Source organism: Phlebotomus papatasi, chromosome 1 (genome assembly GCF_024763615.1).
Source record: "Phlebotomus papatasi isolate M1 chromosome 1, Ppap_2.1, whole genome shotgun sequence".
In the NCBI taxonomy this organism is placed as follows: domain Eukaryota; kingdom Metazoa; phylum Arthropoda; class Insecta; order Diptera; family Psychodidae; genus Phlebotomus; species Phlebotomus papatasi.
Window position 1 is genome coordinate 93,493,413 of NC_077222.1, and position 18,986 is coordinate 93,512,398.

At 35.2% G+C, this 18,986-nt stretch overlaps 2 protein-coding genes across 11 annotated transcripts in view; one reads left to right on the plus strand and one right to left on the minus strand.

Annotated features, from left to right (window-relative positions):
* Positions 1–1,671: 1,671 nt before the first annotated feature.
* On the minus strand, positions 1,672–7,421 carry LOC129809787 (secernin-1). Its single transcript, XM_055859876.1, has 4 exons — positions 7,176–7,421; positions 6,947–7,116; positions 6,701–6,882; positions 1,672–6,644 (listed from the first exon to the last, which is right to left on the minus strand). Exons 1-4 carry the CDS (start codon positions 7,323–7,325, stop codon positions 6,046–6,048), a joined length of 1,101 nt encoding a protein of 366 aa, XP_055715851.1. The 5' UTR covers positions 7,326–7,421; the 3' UTR covers positions 1,672–6,045.
* Positions 7,422–7,501: 80 nt separating this feature from the next.
* The window catches only part of LOC129809769 (protein AF-10), a 33,791-nt gene continuing 22,306 nt past the window's right edge, over positions 7,502–18,986 (plus strand). For 4 of the 10 annotated variants that reach the window (XM_055859830.1, XM_055859833.1, XM_055859837.1 and 1 more), the window contains exons 1-5: positions 7,502–8,177; positions 12,021–12,571; positions 16,190–16,386; positions 16,483–17,333; positions 17,410–17,512. In XM_055859830.1, coding sequence (XP_055715805.1) covers positions 12,217–12,571; positions 16,190–16,386; positions 16,483–17,333; positions 17,410–17,512 — 1,506 coding nt within the window. In that variant the 5' untranslated portion in view covers positions 7,502–8,177; positions 12,021–12,216. Of the gene's footprint in view, positions 8,182–8,302; positions 8,322–12,020; positions 12,572–16,189; positions 16,387–16,482; positions 17,334–17,409; positions 17,513–18,986 lie in introns of those variants that run through there. The other 6 variants (XM_055859834.1, XM_055859835.1, XM_055859838.1 and 3 more) reach the window with 3 other exon arrangements.

Here is an 18,986-nt window from a genome sequence, read left to right on the forward strand (position 1 = left end):
AGATTAAAGATAAATCATAAACAAGATTGAAGTTAAGGAACCAACGGGGGAATTCTATAACAAATGATAATGTCATATGACAAATTTTCATGTTAACTCGAGAGCAGGACAAAATGAATAAAGGCCAATAAGAACTGAATGCCCATTGTAAGGACCTCCATGACGCTCTCAGTGATTGATATGAATCATGTTTTTGTCGTTTCTTAGAATTTATCACATAAAAAATTTGTCATATGACATTATCATACAGAATTCCCCTAGAGGTCCCGTGTTCGTTAGCCTCAGGTTCGTGACTTCCCACTAGGGTTAGTCACCCAATTTCCTATCACTCACCTAAGTGTACCGGGGCCTACCAGGAATCTAGTCTACGGCAAATTAAGCTAATTCAAAACCTGCTCTAAATGGAAATTTTTCACTACTCCAAATGGAAATGTCATTATTTTCATTTATAAATACAGTACTAAATTATTATATTGATATTTTCTATACCACAGTTTCATTATTTAGTTAATTTTGCTCCAAATAAAGTGAAAATCCATTCAAATTGACAAACTTTAATTTATAAGTTTCTCAGAAAAATTAAAAGTGTACCTTTTCACCATCGAATTTTTCATCGAACGACCATGTTTTCCAATGAAAAACACAATGAGGTTACTGTTGTTTATTCGTTTTGTTTAACATTTATGTCGTATTTCTGGCTAATTTTAGTTAAATTAAGTGCTAATCTTTATTGCTAACAGTACGTGAAGTTTTCAAATGAAATAATTCCCTATTTTGTGAAGAAAAAGGGGTTTTCTGAAGTGTCTGCAAATGCTTCAATAGGAAACACCAGAAATATGATTTTTTTGAGAGATTTTCTTATTGTTTTTGATGGGAAAGGAGAAAAGACCAAGAATAAGAACAAATTCTACACTCAAGAGCAACTCAACAAAGTTTTGGAAGCCTTTCGTCGCGGTTTCACTTACACTGTTTGTCTCCAATTAGAAACTTTCCCTTGTCTCCATTTGGATTAATTTGTTTCCAATAGCGGCATTTTACGCTCGCGTATTTTTCTTGTATTTAAGAAGTTTTTAAATTATATCTAAAGAATTTTCACTAAACAGTAACATTCTAGAACAGTCAAGGAGCAAATTTATGTAATGCTCTTCAAAAAAAATATGAACTTGATGTATTGAATTTTCTGTCAAAGTTAAAGCGTCTGAACTGAAATGGTTTTGAATTAGGACATTTACCCTACTTGAAGTTGAACATAGGAATTAGAGGGAAGAGGTTATGTATCTCATTACTCCTCCTATTTACACCCATTTAGATGTATACAAAAAAAACTTATATTTTCTCCCTTACATAAATAAATATAATATGCAAAAATTTGTAAATGGAAAATTATTTTTATCGGCTCCTTGAAGTTTAATCCAGCATAACCTTACTTTCTATGGTTATTATCGAGGCACTTTATTTGTATTACAATGTAATCTTTACAACCTGCTCGTGTTGGAAGAGTCTGCTGATCGTAGATCGTCCAGGAACGCCTTCCTCGCAGTGTGGATGCTTGGAAAAAGTCTAACCTTTCAATTTGACTTAAAAATCAGGTTAAGTAGTTACATAACTTCAAATTCAATAATAACCTTTTTGCCAATTAAAAGTGTCAAACTTTGAAAAGAAACACAATTATTAATTTCATGTATTAGCTTTATTCACTTTTCATCTTGAATACATGCAATTTTATAAGAGACAAATATTACGTGATAAAGGTATGTTTTGATAATATCGCATCATATTCAGCTCATTGATAAAGCCCCTAAGAGATTACTAGTAAAATTGTGAAGGCGTCTTTTCCTCAATACTTGTTATTCAAAACCTACTCTCAGCAGTAAAAAAAATCCATTAATAAAATGCTCTTTGTGCTTTCCTTCTCTGATCTTCTTTTTTTTCAATACCTTTTCCGTTACGGTGCCCTCGAGTGTTATCTCGCAATCAATTTCCCATTCAGTAATATTTCTTTTCTAAAATATTTTAATACTTTATATCAGAGGAAATATTGCAAATTTCCCTTTCCACTTTTTGTCAATATTTGCAAAAGCAAAGAAAAATAGAAAGTACGCTGTATTGTTGATAAAAGAAATTCTAAAGGGGTTTTATTTGCGTCATAAAATAATATAAAATAATAAGTCATTTGGAATGAATAAATCACAAAGTCACAGTAAAGTATCGCATAATTGCGAAGGTATTTCGATAAAAAAAAACAAATTAAATAAATCAATAAAAAATATTGGGTAAAATAATATCAAAATTAAAAATTGTATAAAACAAATATAAATACAAAAAAATGAGAGGAAATTACAGTCCTATCCTGAAAATATTGGAGCATTGTTGATTTTAGAAAGTTTATCACACTCTTCTGAAAATATATCGACATAATAAAAGGTCATAGGTTTTTTAAAAAACTTACAAACATGTATATAAGATCGCTAATATTTTATCACGATTATCCAGACCGAAGACGGAAACTAATAATTCTCCGGTCGATCATGAGGACTATACTGAGCAAAAAATTAAATAACCGACTGATTCAGAACAGGATTAATGTTTTTCTTGACAATTTTTCAATCCCGATGATTTACAAAGATTATCCAAATCACTGCTGAATGATCCAAAGTACTATTAGACAGTTCTGATATAAAAAATAAAAAATAACTTGTAGACTCCATTATATTTTTTTAATTAAACACTCGGATTATCTTTAAAACTTTTTATTTTACGTCCGCTCTCTTAGGCGTCCAATCCAAGTCTGCCTGTTCCTCGTTTTTTCGTCCGTTTTCGTCTGTCTCCCAATTGCCCTTTCGCGGCAATTGTTCTAAGTATCGTCCGTCCCGTCCGTTGACCACAAACTATGAATTCGGTTGTTTTTATAATAACGTTTTGGTTATTTTGATAATAGATAACGATTATCCAACTATGCATTATTATCCGATTATTGATAATCCATTATCCAAAATTCGGATCCAAATTAGTTTTTTGCAAAAATTTAAAAATTCTGATGATTTACTGCTATTATCCATTTTTTTGTCCGATGAGTATAGGATAAACCAAGATTGGGAATATTTACTACTCTGAAAAAAATGTTTTGTCAAATTAACAAGACAAGTTTGTAAAAAGGATGTTCTTTCATACAGAATATGGAAAAGTTTTGTCAAATCGGCGGCCAACTGGATCTTGATAAAAGTTTGTCAAAAGGGTATTTTTCCATGTAAAATACAAGACAATGTTTTGTCAAATTGGTAAATAGCAACCTTTTGACAAAATTTCAACAAAATCCATTTGTTCGTTTAACAAGACATTTTTTCAGAGTACACTTATCATGATTATCCGGGATAAAACAGAGCCTAATCTATTTAACCTGAAAATTGAAAAAAAAAACAATTGTGGTTTTATAAATAGTTTAGATAACTCTGATTGACGTCTATCATGATATAAGGATTATCCAAAATTTTTTTGAATAATCCCAAGTACATTACAAATGAAATACGAGAAATATCAGTGATCATTGTACAGAAAACCCTCTAATAGTTATAGTTTTTGACATTTCTAAAGTTATTTGTGAAAATAGTCATAGTAGTCAGATAAATTTAAATGTTATTGGTATTAGTTTTTTCCCAATATTTTAAAAGTAATTCAGGAACTCATATTTTTTACTCTTGATATAATTCAAGCACTACAGAAGTTTTATGAATTTTGTTATCTAACTATTCAACAAATTAAAAAATAACTGAATGAAATAAAATGTGTCAACTCGTTTATCCAAGTAATGCAAAAAAACTAATATAACTTTCTTCGTGGTGTTATATTTATTATTTTCATTATCGTAAACAATAGTCAGATATTTCTTGTCTGGATAATCATTATAGCCAGCTTTGAAGCATTATTGCTTCTCGCATTAATTATCCAAAACAGTTACAATCATCAAAACTTCTGGATAGAAGCTTCAAACTCTTAAATTTGATAAATTATGAAGAATTATATTGCTACATTAGTGACTTAGGATAACGTGTGGTATTTCTGGAAAAGGTGCTTTTCGGGACATAATATGGGTATTTCTGGACACATCGAAAATCCTCTAAATATTTGTTTTCTTATTATTTGTAAATTCTATATGAAATTTTAAGCTCTACGTGTGAATTGTGAGTATCACATTCCACTTTTTACAAAACCTTCAGTGTGGTCAATTTTGCAGATGTCAACACAAACGTGCTGAGTTTTTTTTTCGTTTTAAGCCACTTTACAAGTGAAATTTAAACAAAATTTTTATAAAAGAGTGAAATTTAGACCTTCTACTTAAAGATAAATAGTCAGGCTCAGTGACATTTATTTGCTTAATAGCGATTTGTACCTGTCCCGAAATACCCAAATTGTCCCGAAATACACCATTTTTACTTCTTTACATTTTTTGCTATTTTGAATAAAAAATTATGCATTTTTCAACATTTTTCGGTAAGAATCTTATTCTGGATAGAATAAGGAACATAAATATTTGTATCAACAAAGAAAAAAATAATTTGAGAAGTCATTAGGCTGTTTGAAATTTGAAAATGCTAAAAAGTGCCCCGAAATACCACATGTTACCCTAGAGACCAAGTAATCGTTATCCAAGAGGTAAAAAACCTGTATTTAGTGAGAATATGGAGCTACCGTTTTGAACCATTGTTTTAACGTTATCCTAGTTATTTAATCAGAATGTAGATAATATCATAGTAATTTATAATGAACATTATCAAAGTGTTTGGAATCTTATTTGAATTTATTTGATATACGCCTCCTTAATTCTGAATACCTTATCCGAGATATCGAAGTTTTTTATGATAATATCTGGATAATTTTCATTTGTTATCTTGATAACTTATCAAAAAAAATGATTATTCAGAAGAGGTAGAGAATCTGTATTTGTCCTGAATATGAAAGTATTGTCTTTGCTCATTTTTTATTGTTATCTTAGTTGTTTCATGAGCGTGAAAGTATTATCCTGATAATTATCTTTTTCAATTTCTTTGATATAGGCATACTAATTTTTTTCGTAGTAATATTTGTAAGATACACTAGATCCCGGCGTTATGCATATTTTCGGGACCAAAAAACAAACGCTCAAAATGGCATTACGCATCGAGAAAATTTGCATAACTGCAGGGGATTTCTTCTGAATAAATCGGCCGTAGAACGAATTTCGCGCGGAGTAAAAGTAGTTCAAACAAAAAGATTCACCTGTTTAATAAAAATGCATTAACAAACAGTACTTTTTGGCCAGAGTTCTTCAATAAATGTTCAGAATATTTAAAAAAAAAATTACCTTAATAAAAGAAATTAAAGTTTTATTCTGAAAAAGTAGCAATTTTTTTTCAAATTACCCGCGTAGCAACATAGTATACATTTAGGCGTATTTCAAAAATGATTTCATAAATTGACTCCCAATGGTAGGCAAACTTGCATAATTGTATGTGCATAATTCCGTCAGGTGCATAATCCCGAAGGACTTAATGCCGGGATTGAGTGTATCAGGATTACTGTAATTATTTTATCCAGGATATGATTGCATCTGGATAATTTTACTTTGTTATCCTCATGATTTCAATGCCGTGGAAAATTATCCAGAAGAGTAGAGGAGAATTTCGAGTTAAGTCTGCTCATTACTACAATTATCCTAGATGTTTTATCAACATGTACGTGTTATCCTAAATCGGATAAGTGTAATGAAGTAACTTTTTCAGACAAGTTTGTTTGAAATTCAAGTGTACTTTTCAAATTTCTCGAAAGACAATATTAGCGACGTTTCCGGATAAATATTTATCTTATCCAAGTTATCCAAGATTTTTTATTGAGTCTGGATAAATACTTTTATCGAAAAATGTTTTTATTGTAATAAAATTTTATTTTAAAAAAATCTTTTAAATATTTTAATAGCGATAAATAAATAATGAGATTGATGGGAAAAAAGTGCTCCAATATTTTCAGGACAGAACTGTAAAAAGGAAAGGAGACTCACGGCCCTTTTGGAATTTAGCGATAAAATTTCACTTCAGCTTCCACGCAATCCTTCATCAAGTCGTCCAGCTCATTGTTCTCAGGGTCCTGAATATTGGCCAGGACATCCTTGACTTCAGCCACGCAAGTCTCCTCCAGCGATGCCAGAAGATTGCCCACAGCTGCCCAATTTCTTCCCCGATGGTACTTGAAGAGCAGCGTCTGGTCACTCTTGCTGGCATCCAGGACAGTCAGTGGGGAGATCCTGGCACTGGCAGTAAAGACAAATGGCTTGAAGACTGATTCCCTGACATTGGGAGTAGCAGTGAACCAGTGACAGGAAACTCCGGAAGCTGACAAGGTGGACACATGGCTGGATACCACGGCCTCCTGGTGCAGTTCCTCAGCTCGCATCAGCTGAAACATGTGCGTGAGGGAGAAGGCGCCCTCGGCCGATGGTGAATTGAGGGGAAAAGAGGCTTCAGTGGATCCAGAAGCTGAGAATGAAGCTGCAAAGTCAAAACTTCCGCTTCCATCCCAAACTCCAAGACTCTGAGCCTTTTCCTGGAGATCCGAAGAGCACTTGTCGATCTTTGTGGAGACATTGAGACCCCTAGGAGACGCCCGAAAGCCCTCTGGGGGGAAAGGGGAGGCTATTATTGGGGCTTCCGGAAGAAATTGGGACACTCACCAGAAATTTGCTCTGCTGCCCATAAATTCCCTACAACGCTTACGAACCACGCTTCTTGGGGATCACATATCACGAAGGAAGCTTTGGGTGCCTGGGAACCCCCCTCAGTCCCATATTTTTCAACCAGAGCCCCAATAGCTTCCACAGCTTCACAGGCCGTTCCTCCTCTCTCTAAGCCAAGTCTACGGCGAATTTAGCAGGATCAGGGACGTAATTTTCACTTTGTCTTAGAGATAATGAACTTACCGGACAAGATCGATGCCCAGAAGTCCGCTGGGGGCCTCATTGTCAGTGAAACAGAGCCCCACGGCGACTCCTTTGTCATTGGCTCCACTGTCTGCAGCTCCATTTGCATTGGCGGGGCCACTGAGGATTACGGCCCTCGCAGGGGCACCCTCAACCTCCAGACCAGAGCACTGATAGACACATCATCATTTAGGGGCAATTGCAAAGTGTTAAAGGGGCTTCTTGTCACCTTTCGGGGGGCAGAATCCTCAGTTGCCGGAAAGTAGAGAACCTCAGTCACCTCATTCCTCGCTGCATAGGAATTCCTGCCGTAGATAGCGCCTCCGCCCTCGGCAAAAGGCTGCAGCACCACAAAACACTCACCATACTCACTAGCCATGATTTTTGGGGTTACTTTTTGGGGCTCAAAAACCAATTTTTCTGCAAAAATTTCACAAATTTCACGTTTGACAGACACTGACACCTCCTGGCGGCAAAATTGCGAAAATTTTGGGACAAAATCCCACAATTCCAACAAAGCAACCGCCAGTGAGCGCCACAATCGCCGGAAATGCATGTGCTGCCGCTCAGCGGAAAGTGTGTGGAAAGTGCAAACGTCAAACTGTACCCTCTGTGTCGCAAGAAAAAAAAACGCAAATATTTCGCGCTGGGAGACCCCATAGCACCCCAAAAGTGACCCCAAAGCACCCTCAGGACGCATCAGGGGGCAACAGTGGTGACGCGGAGTGGGCAGAAGCCGAGTAGGCACTGGTGGAAGTGTGTTTTTGTTCAGCCGGACAATTTTCATTGCCTCTTGTGTCTCCCTCGAGATTACACAGTGTTTTTGCCCCGTTTTGTTTGTTTGTGTGTGTGGTGAGACGCGCTCCTGCCGACCCTTGTGTGGCCCCAATCCGCCCCCAGTTGCCCCGGGGCCAGTGGATGCTGGGCCTCCATGGCTGGCTTGGCGTGCAGTGGCCGCTATGGCGCAATGGTGCCCTCCGGGGGGCCCGCCGACTGACTGTGTAAGGCGTCCGGAGTGGCGCGCGCGCGCGTTGAGACTGTGTGCTAGTTGTGTGCAGGAAAATGCCATTTGGCGGCGTGATCGCGTGACCCGGGCGTGCGTGAGGCTGCCGTGCTGTGGCCCCCAGTGTCATTCACCTCGCCGAGTGCCCAGAGTGTGAGTGTGGGGCTTGTTTTGGGGGCCGCCTCCAACACACACACGCACTCTCTGCGCAGTTTCTGGACACACAGTGTGAGTTAGTGTTCAGTACCAAGCGAAAGTTTCAGTGCAATTTTCAAAATGTTGAAATTTTTAAATAAATCTGGTAAAATTTTTTCTAAAAACAACAAAATAATAAAATAAATAAAAAGTGATGGAATATCTCATGGTTCTGTGGTAAGATTTTTTTAGGGTTAATATTTACAGTAGATTCTCTTTCAATTGGGCATTTGGCGCAAAATGTCATCCGGTTTATCGATAGATTTGGGCGTCAAAGTCTTCGTAAATTCCACAAAAAGCGCTCAATATTATAAAGAATTCGATAATATAGAAAGAACTACAGCGAATTTGAGCGAATTAACTTCACAATTAAACGTGAAAATTGTCAACAAAATTTTTCGCCCGATTGAAAAAGAGCCGATTGAGTGAGAGTCTACTGTACATTACAGAAAAACATATTTTTTTTTGCATATTTTGGAAATGCACAAAAAGGAATATTTAGGGTAATTTGCTAAGCGGTTTTAGCAAACAGATCTGTTTTAAAAAAAATGACATGAACTAGTGCGACTCAAGTGTAAAATCGAACCAAATATGGACTATAGCGAGACTCTACTGTATTTTTTTTTCAAAAAATAAAATGACTAGAAATTAATGCAGATTTGTGAACAGTAAAAAAATGAAAAGATTTCATAATGCCTTCGGCACAGCTTTTAGCTCGGTATAATTTCATAAAATTAAAATTTGCGTCCCTTTCTCTTTCAAAAGATTTGCATAAGTCTATCCCATTTTTTCGATCTCACAATTCGATTGCACTAAATTGAATTTGTTTTGATTTTTAAAAGAAGAAGAACAGTGCGAAAGAATGAGATAGACATCTACAAAGCGTGCGAGATAGAAAGGGATGTGAATTTTTACTTTATGAAATTTTTCTGATCTAAAAGGTGTGCCGGAGCCATAAATATACAATTCTGGTCAGTAAACAACTCAAAATTAACAAATAAAATTATTTTTACTTTGAAAATCATGAGTAAGATGCCAAACTTTTTGATTTGCTTCTGAGGAGAATGGAAATATAGAATAATTATAAAGAAATGACCTTAACTTGAGACAAAAATTGATAGATAATTGAGTTATCGCCTGTTATGGGTAGAACCGGCCTATCTTGAAGGGTAGATTGAGCGCGAGCCGTCTGAGATATCTTCTTGTTTGTTCGTTTTGAGATCAGTGGGTTGCTTATTGCGTTGCTCACTACGTCTGGAGAGTCATTTCTTAAAACGACCTCTCACAAACTTGTAAGAAATCTTTTGAATTGATTTGCGTCATTTGTTGAATAAGATTTGACATCTTCATTGATTTTTTTTTTATTTCGGTTTCTTTTAATTTGTATAGTTCTTTTAAAATTTTTGTACATTCTCTTTGTAATTTTATTATTAATCGTGTCGAGGCTTTAAAAAATAGATATATCTTGCTCAAAAAACGGGCCACGTCAATGGCAAGCGGACTTGCCGACATCAAATCTCCTGCTCCACATGGGGCAGGGGACAATGGACAAACACACAAGTGGGGGGGGTGTTGGATCACCCCACATTCTTTTTTGTAATGCCCAACGCACAATAAATTTGTTTTGTAAACATGTTTTCGAAACTGCTTATGAGAGTGAAGGTAACTAAATCTAGATCTCCATGGGGTAAACAGGTCTGCCACTCAGGGTTAGCGATCCTGTAGGGGAATTCAGTAACCGTATGACATTGTCATATGACAAATTTAGAATTTTTATGTGACAAATTTGGGAAAACTATTCGAGATTCGTATTAATTACGGAAAGCTTCAAAGAGCTCCTTAATATAGCGATTTGAGTTCACTGGCCTTTAATATTGTCCTGCTTCAGAATTCACCACCAAAATGTGTCATATGACATTGTCATATCGCTACAGAATTTCGCTACTGGAGACTACGAAATCAACGCGATCTTAGAGACTGATTGCGCAATCACTGCAATCTTGGAGACTGATCAGCGCGATCTGCCGTTCTACCATTCACACTGTGTAGATCTCACTGTCATTGAATTCTCAAAAACATTTTTACAAAACAAAAGTTATTGTGCGCTGGGCATTGTGCACAGCGTGTTTCTATGAGAGTGAGTGTAATCTAAATCTAGTCATCTCGCTCACACTCAAAGGTAATTTTGAAAACATATTTACTAACAAAAGTAATAGTGCGTTGGACGTAAGAAGGCATAAAAATGATTATTCGTTCCTATCCAGGTCATGCATAAATTCAATGCATTCAAACGTTTTTTATGTTTTTCATCTACAACTTGAAAAATTATTTTTATTTTTATTTTAATTGTTTAAATAGGGTTTTCTTTGCTCTGACTTTTCGATGCTTGTAGGTTATTTAATTGAGCATGGTATTGTTCAAATATAAACTTCAATTAAATTTTTAAATATTTTAAATATGAACCGGTCAGATCATTTTTGCGTTCAGAACAATTAAATCCTAAGGACTGCCTAGAACAGGTTTCTGGACACTTTCAAATGGTTACATTCAATATGACTATCAAATCATGCAGTTAAAAAATAAATGTTTTAGAAAGCTATTAATTTTTTTTTATTTCGAAAGACTTCTACAGCTATTCTAAGACCCACAAATTCAATTTTCGGTCAAGTTTATCTCAACTTTCAATTTTTAAGTGACAAAAGCCAATAACTGTAAACGTGTAAACACTTTAGTTATGTGGTAGAAGCCAAAATCCATATACAGTAGACTCTCGCTGATCATTGAGAGATGGGCTTAAATGTCACAAGGATTAAGAGATTGATAAACATCAAATCTTCTGAAATCCAACGATTTTTTTGTTTACTTAGTAAATCTGTCAAATGAATTCTGGTCCTGACCGATGCGACATTTTCCCTGAATAAGCATACTTTCCTAAAAAGTCATAGTGAGAAAGAATCACAGTAAATTAGAACAAATTTGCTTTGACAAAACCTCGAACAGTGAACTATGTCAACAAAATTTTGGAAATCCAGCTGTCTCACGGATTATTTTATGTATTCCGGATGAAGAGTCCATTGATAGGCGAGAGTCTACTGTAAAAAATTGTGGCGTTTCACGTCAATGTGGTACTATATGACAACTTTTTAGTTTTTTTGCTCATTTTTTAAATCAGAAAAATCATCAACTGTTTTTTTTTCACAAAAAGAAGACAAATAAATTCTTTTAAAGTACACTCAACTCTTCGTTATCCGGCACTTCGTTATCCGGGTGACAGCTGCCAAACACTGGCGGTTGATATATTCAAAATTATTTTCACTAAACATGAAGTTTGTCCAGAGTGAATTAAAGTATTATTAACATTGTATCGAAGTTTTTAATACATAATTGTGATAAAAAATGAAACATAAGCACACCATGAAGAAAATTATCTTTTTCTTTGTCAGACAGAAAATAAATTCACACTGCACAAAATAGAAAAACCGTTGATCATTCAAAAAACCTAAATGTAATTTTGTCCCCCAGTCAGCCGGATAACGAAGAGTCTACTGTAGTAGGAGATACAACATGCCTTTTGGTTTTGAATATATATATATATATATAAAGTGTGAAAGGATCATTAAGAAATTTAAGAAAATGTCCGTCAAAGTTAGTTCCAGAACTTTTGTGATTATAAGAAAAATGCAGAATCTGTTTTTTTTTTTTTTTAATTACCCAAAAATCATATTTCTAAAAGAAAATTTGATATTCAATATACTCTACAAGAATATCGATGATATTTTTGCAAATTTCAACATTTTGAAAGAAAAAAGTGAAACATTGAAATTTTCACTGAAACTTCCCTTGGGTGAAATTTTCATGAAATTTTGCAACCTTCAGTGATAATAGCTTGTGAGTGAGAGTGTCGTCAAAATAGTGCGGCGTTGTTTTGCCGAGATTCGCGCAAGAGAAGAGGAAGAGAGTGAGAGAGTGAAGAGAAAGGAGGTGGAAGGACTAGTGACAAGTGCGCGCTTGAACGATAACTGTTGTGCCTATTCTTCGTGAATATGCGGAAAGAATAGTGGCGGGAGCAGCAATGAAGGAGATGGTTGGTGGATGTTGTGTCTGTTCCGACGAGAGAGGATGGCCCGAGAATCCACTGGTGTACTGCGATGGCCAGAATTGCACCGTGGCCGTCCATCAGGCCTGCTATGGGATTGTGACGGTGCCCACGGGGCCCTGGTACTGTCGCAAGTGTGAAAGTCAGGAGCGCAGTGCTAGGGTTCGATGTGAGCTGTGCCCATCGAGAGATGGGGCACTCAAGAAAACAGACAATGCAAGCTGGGCGCACGTGGTTTGTGCCCTATATATTCCGGAAGTGCGATTTGGGAATGTCACCACCATGGAGCCCATTATCCTGCAACTCATTCCGGCCGAGCGATACGCCAAGAGTAAGTCAATTTACTTTTCTATCTTCTTCAATATTTTCCCCTGCAGAAGTTGTTTTTTTTATGGATCTGACTGAGAGTACCGTAAATTTGATTGCTCTTTCCTGGATTTTTTTTTCATCTTTTGTCAGGAGTTCAAGTTCATATTGCAAGAATATGGGTCACATTTTGCGTAAAATATGGTAGAAATGTCTCCAAAAAGATTCTTTAATGGGCTTCAGGTTTTTTATTTGTTTTTTTTTTTTTATAATAATTGGGCAAATACTTCAGGAATTTAAAAAAAAAACTAATAATAATAAAATTTAAATAAGAAGAAATGGAATTTGGCAGATAGACTCTTGTAGGTACTTTTTTATGAAAAAGTCTCCAAAAAATATTCTGCAAGTTTAGGTAATCTAAGTTTTGCTTTTTTTTAAGTCTTTAGAAGAATTTTGAAAAATCATCTATCATTTTTTCCTATTTTTCTAAGTCATAACAATATTGTTGAAATAAAAAAAATGCATTAATTTGACAGCTGTCAAAGTAATTAAATTTCTTGGAGAAATTTTTAAGGTGACAATTTAGTATTTACACATTCCACAAGTCACTGAAATTTACTCTTTAATGATTTTGGGATTCCAAACTTTATATTTGTATTGTGAAAATTTTGAAAAAAATTAGACACCAGTCAGCACGCCATCTATTCGTCAAACAAGTGAACTTTTAATAATTTACAGAAAAATCTCAATCATTCGTCGTTTTGCCATTTTTAATAACAATATAACTTTAATTGTTTTCAATTAAGCTAATTTTGCCATATTACTTGGTTCTCAACTGATTTTATGGAAAATTTAATTTCCGAATTTGACTGACTTTTCCTGAAGCAGTTGCAATGGCTCCGGCACGCCTTTTAGATCAGGAAAATTTCATCAAGTCGAAATTGACATTCCTTTCTTTCTCGCATGCTTTGCATATGTCTATCTCATTCTTTCGCACTCTTCTTCTTCTTTCAAACATCAAAACAAATTCAATTTAGTGCAACCGAATTGTGAGATCAAAAATTTGAAGCTGTTGAATTTGAAGTCCGAAAGAGTGAGATAAACATATGCAAAGCGTCCAAGAAAGAAAGAGATTCACATTTCCACTTCATTAAATTTTCCTGATTTAAAAGGTGTGCCAGAGGTTTTAAAAATATTTTTCGTTCCCATACCAAAAAATCGGCACTAAAAAAATAATAATAAGAAGGAACGCAATTCAACATTTTTTTTAAAGAATAAACATTTTAATTTGATCTATTTCCTTATTATAGAAAGCGCTCTTCCTTCGAACGTTCATGCCTTCGAATAATGTGAATTTCTTTTATTTTTCTTAAGAAACTTGTACATAATTGTCACATAATTATCAATAAATGATAAAGTAATTAATGGAAATATGTAAGTCTCTCATCAAAATAAAAGAAATTTTACATTTTTCGAATGAACGAATGTACGAATGAATGAAAGCAATGAACGTTCGAAGGGAGAGTACTTTCCCATACTGCTCGAACTCAAACCTTTTTTTTTCAACTTGTTACTTCTCGGATACTTTTCAGAAAACAATTATTTTTGATATTAAAGAAAATGAGCCAAGATTTTTTAAAATACAGAAATAACATCTATGGATTTACAGGCAACCTATTTGCAAAAAGAAAAATTATAAAAAGATATTTTTTCTATCATTCCTTCCATCTGGTTTCTCGAACATAGATTTGTCAACAAACTTTTGGCCGACACTAGTCCATAGGAAAGTATTCATAGACACTTGTCCAAAAAACTTTTCGACATCGAATTTTCGAAGGTCCGTATTAAACCATTTTGGATGGCTTATTTTCTCAACCGATTGGGTTAAATTTAGAAAATAAACGGAAAGTAAAACGAAACACTTTTAATGCAAAGGGATAATTCACGGATAGCTCTATCTCGTAAATTCGAACATTCCGCAAAGCTGGGATGCTTTGTCAATTCTTTTTATTTTATTTTTAAATCCTCAGTATTTTATCTCTTTATTAATTATTCATAATTATCCGTAAAAAAGACATTGAGAAAAAAAATCAGAAGTTGAGTATAATTATATTAATTCAAAATATTTGAAAATTTTGGAAAATCACTAGTTTTCTTTGCATCACCATTTTTTCAAATATAAAAATATAATAAAATCAAAAAATATCTTAAAAAATAAAGTAATTGCTACTAAAATAGTAAAGGAATCTTCTGTCAAAATAACGAAAGATTTTTCCTGTAGTCACAAAAACTAAATTAATTGGCATACAGATGGCGTGTTGACTTGCTGTCACATTGAAAGTTTGATAGGATATAACAGGCAGACTGTTAAAAAATTACCTAAATATATCTTAACTTTCACAATTTTGTTCTTTTATTTTTCTGTGATATTTTCACTTTGTCATTTTGTTGAAAAAGAAAAACACAATCCCAAAGAAAGTTGTTGTAATTCCTAAATCACATATCTGTATAGGGAAATTCTGTAACAATATGACAATGTCATATGACAAATTTTCGTGGTTAATTTGGAAAAAAGGTTGGTGAGTATCGAATGGCTATTACAAGTAGCTCTATGAACTTCTCAATCATAGATATGACGCATATTTTTGAACATTTTCGCCAAATTTACTGTATTAAAAAAATCTAAATTTGTCATATGACATTGTCATAGTTTTACGGAATTCCCCTGCTGACAATTTCTTAAATGTGTGTGACGTGAAATTTGAATATTTCTGAAATGGTATTTCCGAAAAAACATGAAACTTTGTCGGAAAAATTCGACTGCCTTCGTGAATTTTGTCATTTCAGTAAATTTCCGTAAGAACCATTTATTTTGTTTATTTACAATGACAATGCGTGCCATTGAGATTAACCCATTCAGTCAATGTACCAGAAATACTTGAGATAGAATATTCATATTTTGGGATTAGTTTCCTACAGATTAGTAGATGAAATTTTTGAAAAGAATAAATTTTTATCTATTATTCTATTCTATTATTAATTCATTACAAACTCTATTGCTTTAGATAGGCTAACTATCCAAGAAAACAAATTGGTAACTAGAATTCAAATCAGGAAAGAGAAAAGAGACCAATTTTAACAAATTCGACGAGATATCGAATTTTCCATCCGCCATTTTGAACAAAAATTTTACATGACCTTCCGCGAAGCAAGAAAGCAATAACAAAATGTATTTTCATCTCTGTCGGACTATTTATCCCATGAAATTGAAGAACTAAAGTTACTAAAAATCCATTCCCGATAGCAATTCGGAAAAAAAATTCCCAGGAATAAATCATCTAAGATCACTCAAATTGCGTATGATGTGTAATACCATGGCAAGGAATGGGTTAAATCTCTTGAAAGAATGGAAAGGGTTTAAGGAATTGAAGAAACAGTTAGCATCCACCGCCGTCTTAGCGTTTTGTAGAAATTTCTAAAATTTCGAATGTCAAAATTTGAATGCGAATTAACGGAAAAGTAACGTTTTTAAATTTTGTAATTTGAATAATTTAAAGAATTGATGGAGGCATTTGTCATTAGAAAGGAATTCTCTAGGATGATATTGGGTATAAATGTTGTGTTCTCTCGTGGCAATCTGCAGATTGCTACATATGCCAGGAAATGGGAAAGGGCAGTCGTGCCAATGTAGGTGCGTGTATGCAGTGCAACAAGACAGGATGCCGGATGCAATTTCACGTGACCTGCGCCCAGGCCCTGGGGCTACTGTGCGAGGAAGCGGGAAATTACCTGGACAATGTCAAATACTGTGGATACTGTCAGTATCACTATAGCAAACTCGTGAGTATTCAGATTTCTGGTATCATTTTAGAAAGAATACTTTTTGGCTGATGGGGTACTTTTTACTTTCTTCTGGTGGGGAATTGGGGGGATCAGAAGAAGGGAGGGAATGTCAAGACTATACCGCCGTATAAGCCAATACAGCATGAAGCTGGCTCAAGTGATAGTCCATCGTCGCCAGAGAAGGATTCGGAGGCGGCTACAACGGCAACTGGAGCCACTGCGGGGGCTCCAGCACCAAAACCTGGCACAGCACAGCCAAGTACTGCCACAATTTCAGCATCAGCACTGCCAGCTGCAGCTGCAGCTACTTCCTCGAAACAGAGGAAGTCCAGCTCCTCGACTAAGGGAGTATCAGGTCCAGCAGCAGCAACAGCCGCGGCACCAACTGCTGTTGCTGCGACTGTTGTGCCACAAATGGCACCGGCTGTCGCTGCTGCTGCCACAACGCCTCCTGTGGCGTCAGGGAGCGCAACTGGGACACCAGCAGCGAGTAAAATGGGCTCTTCAGGTGGCGGGAGCGGGAAGGAGAAGGAGAAACACAGTCGAGGGGCAAATAAAATGTCCAGTTCGAAGGACAAAGAATCCTTCAGGGAGAAGAATAAATCCTCCTCAAAGGCAAAGGAAGATTTTGCCATGGGAGCCATGGGAAAGGCTTCAGTGGCTACAATGGAAAAAACTGGAGTTTTGGTGTCAACTCCTTCGGCTACAGCCACAAAATCCAGCTCAATAATTGCGCCTTCAGTGCTGCAGGGATCCAAGGAGTTGATGACCAAGGATGCCAGTGGAAAATTCACAACATCCAATTTTACGGAAAGTGTTGTGGTAAATTCCGAATCAGTATTTGGCAGTGACAACAGCAAGGGCTCCACTAGCTCGACGTCGTCAAATGTGGCCAAGAAGAGGAAGGCAGATGGGAAGTCAAATAGCGTTGAGGATGTTAACAAGTGAGTGTCCACAGGCAGTGGGTTGATGCATCACTCTAACTGATCTGTGTCCATTTTTCCCTCTCTACAATTGAAGTTCCGCGTATTTGTCCTTTTGCAGGGATCTCATCAAAGATGTCTCAGTCACTCTCATTCCGTTGAGCTCAGTGGACAAGCTGGATCTTGGGGAGGTCAAGAAGGTGAGTCTTTCTCTATTTCTTTGAAAAAAATAGCACTCGGTGAATTTCCGAAGAATTCGGATAATTTCCGGAAAGTTTGACATTCCTTTAAACGTCAAAATTCAAATTAACGCGTAATGCTCAGAAAATTACATGATTTTTCTTGAATAAACTGTCTTTAGGCAATGCCGGAAACACTCGGATCGGTTTCGGAAAGTTTGACATTTCATTAAACGTCAAAATTTAAATTTAAATTAACGTGTAAAGCTCAGAAAATTTTGGAAGCACTCCTAGGTTATCATCGTATTCGCTCTTGAAAATTATATGATTTTTCTTGAATATACTGTCTATTAGGCAATGTCGGAAACACTCAGATCGGTTTCGGAAAGTTTGACATTTCATTAAACGTCCAAAATTTAAATTTAAATTAACGTGTAATGTTCAGAAGATTTTGAAAGCACTCCCAGATTATCACCGTATTCGCCCTTGAAAATTACATGATTTTTCTTAAATAAAGTGTCTTTAAGCAATGCCGGAAACACTCGGATCGTTTTCGGAAAGTTTGACGTTCCAGTTAATGCCAAAACTCAATTTCTAAATTAACATATTCTAACATTCAAATATTTGAATGCACTCTCCTAGTTTCGCAATTGTATTCTCGCAAGAAAATAACATAATTTTGTTCGAAAACTTTTTCGGACGTTTTCGTAGTATTTGGATCATTTTCGGAAAGTCTGACGTTTAATTTAACGTCACAATTAAATTTTTAAAAAAAGTGTAATGCTTAAAACTTTCTTGGATTTCTCTCTCTTTGAATAAGGAGGCTTTGGGCAATTCCGGAAGTGCTCGGATCATTTTCGGAAAATTTGACATTTCAACTCAAAGTATAAAATTCAACTCAAAGTATAAAATTCAAATATTTGAATGCATTCCTAAATTCGCAATCATATTCACGCAAGAAAATAACATAATTTTGTTCGAAAAAAGTGTTTTTTTTTCGGACATTTTCGAAGTATTTGGATCATTTTCGGAAAGTTTGACATTTCACTTAACGTCAAAATTAAATTAAAAAAAAAGTTTAATGCTTGAAACTTTCTTAGATTTCTCTCTGGTGTTCAATTGAATTCACAAATTTTTTCATTTTTCATTATCCCTTTAAAAAACCTGATACTTTTGCCTTAGGAATATCTTAAGGAGGTAATACAAAATTTTTCATAAATTTGACGTTTTTTTTTTTATCAAAGTCAAAACAGGTTAAAAATATCAGATTCTTTTCATCTTACAAAATTTTATGTGTTTAAAAACATTTTTCTCAGTTGAAAATGAAAAAAAACAACTCCGGATTTTCCGGAAACCGGATAATTTGTTAATTGCGGATTAATGTCAAAATCAAATTGATGTTAAGAGCTCACTATTGAAAACCTAATTTTACATATCTTTTAAGTCAACTAAATCTTTCTGAACACAACAGAAAATACGGATGGTTTCGGAAGCA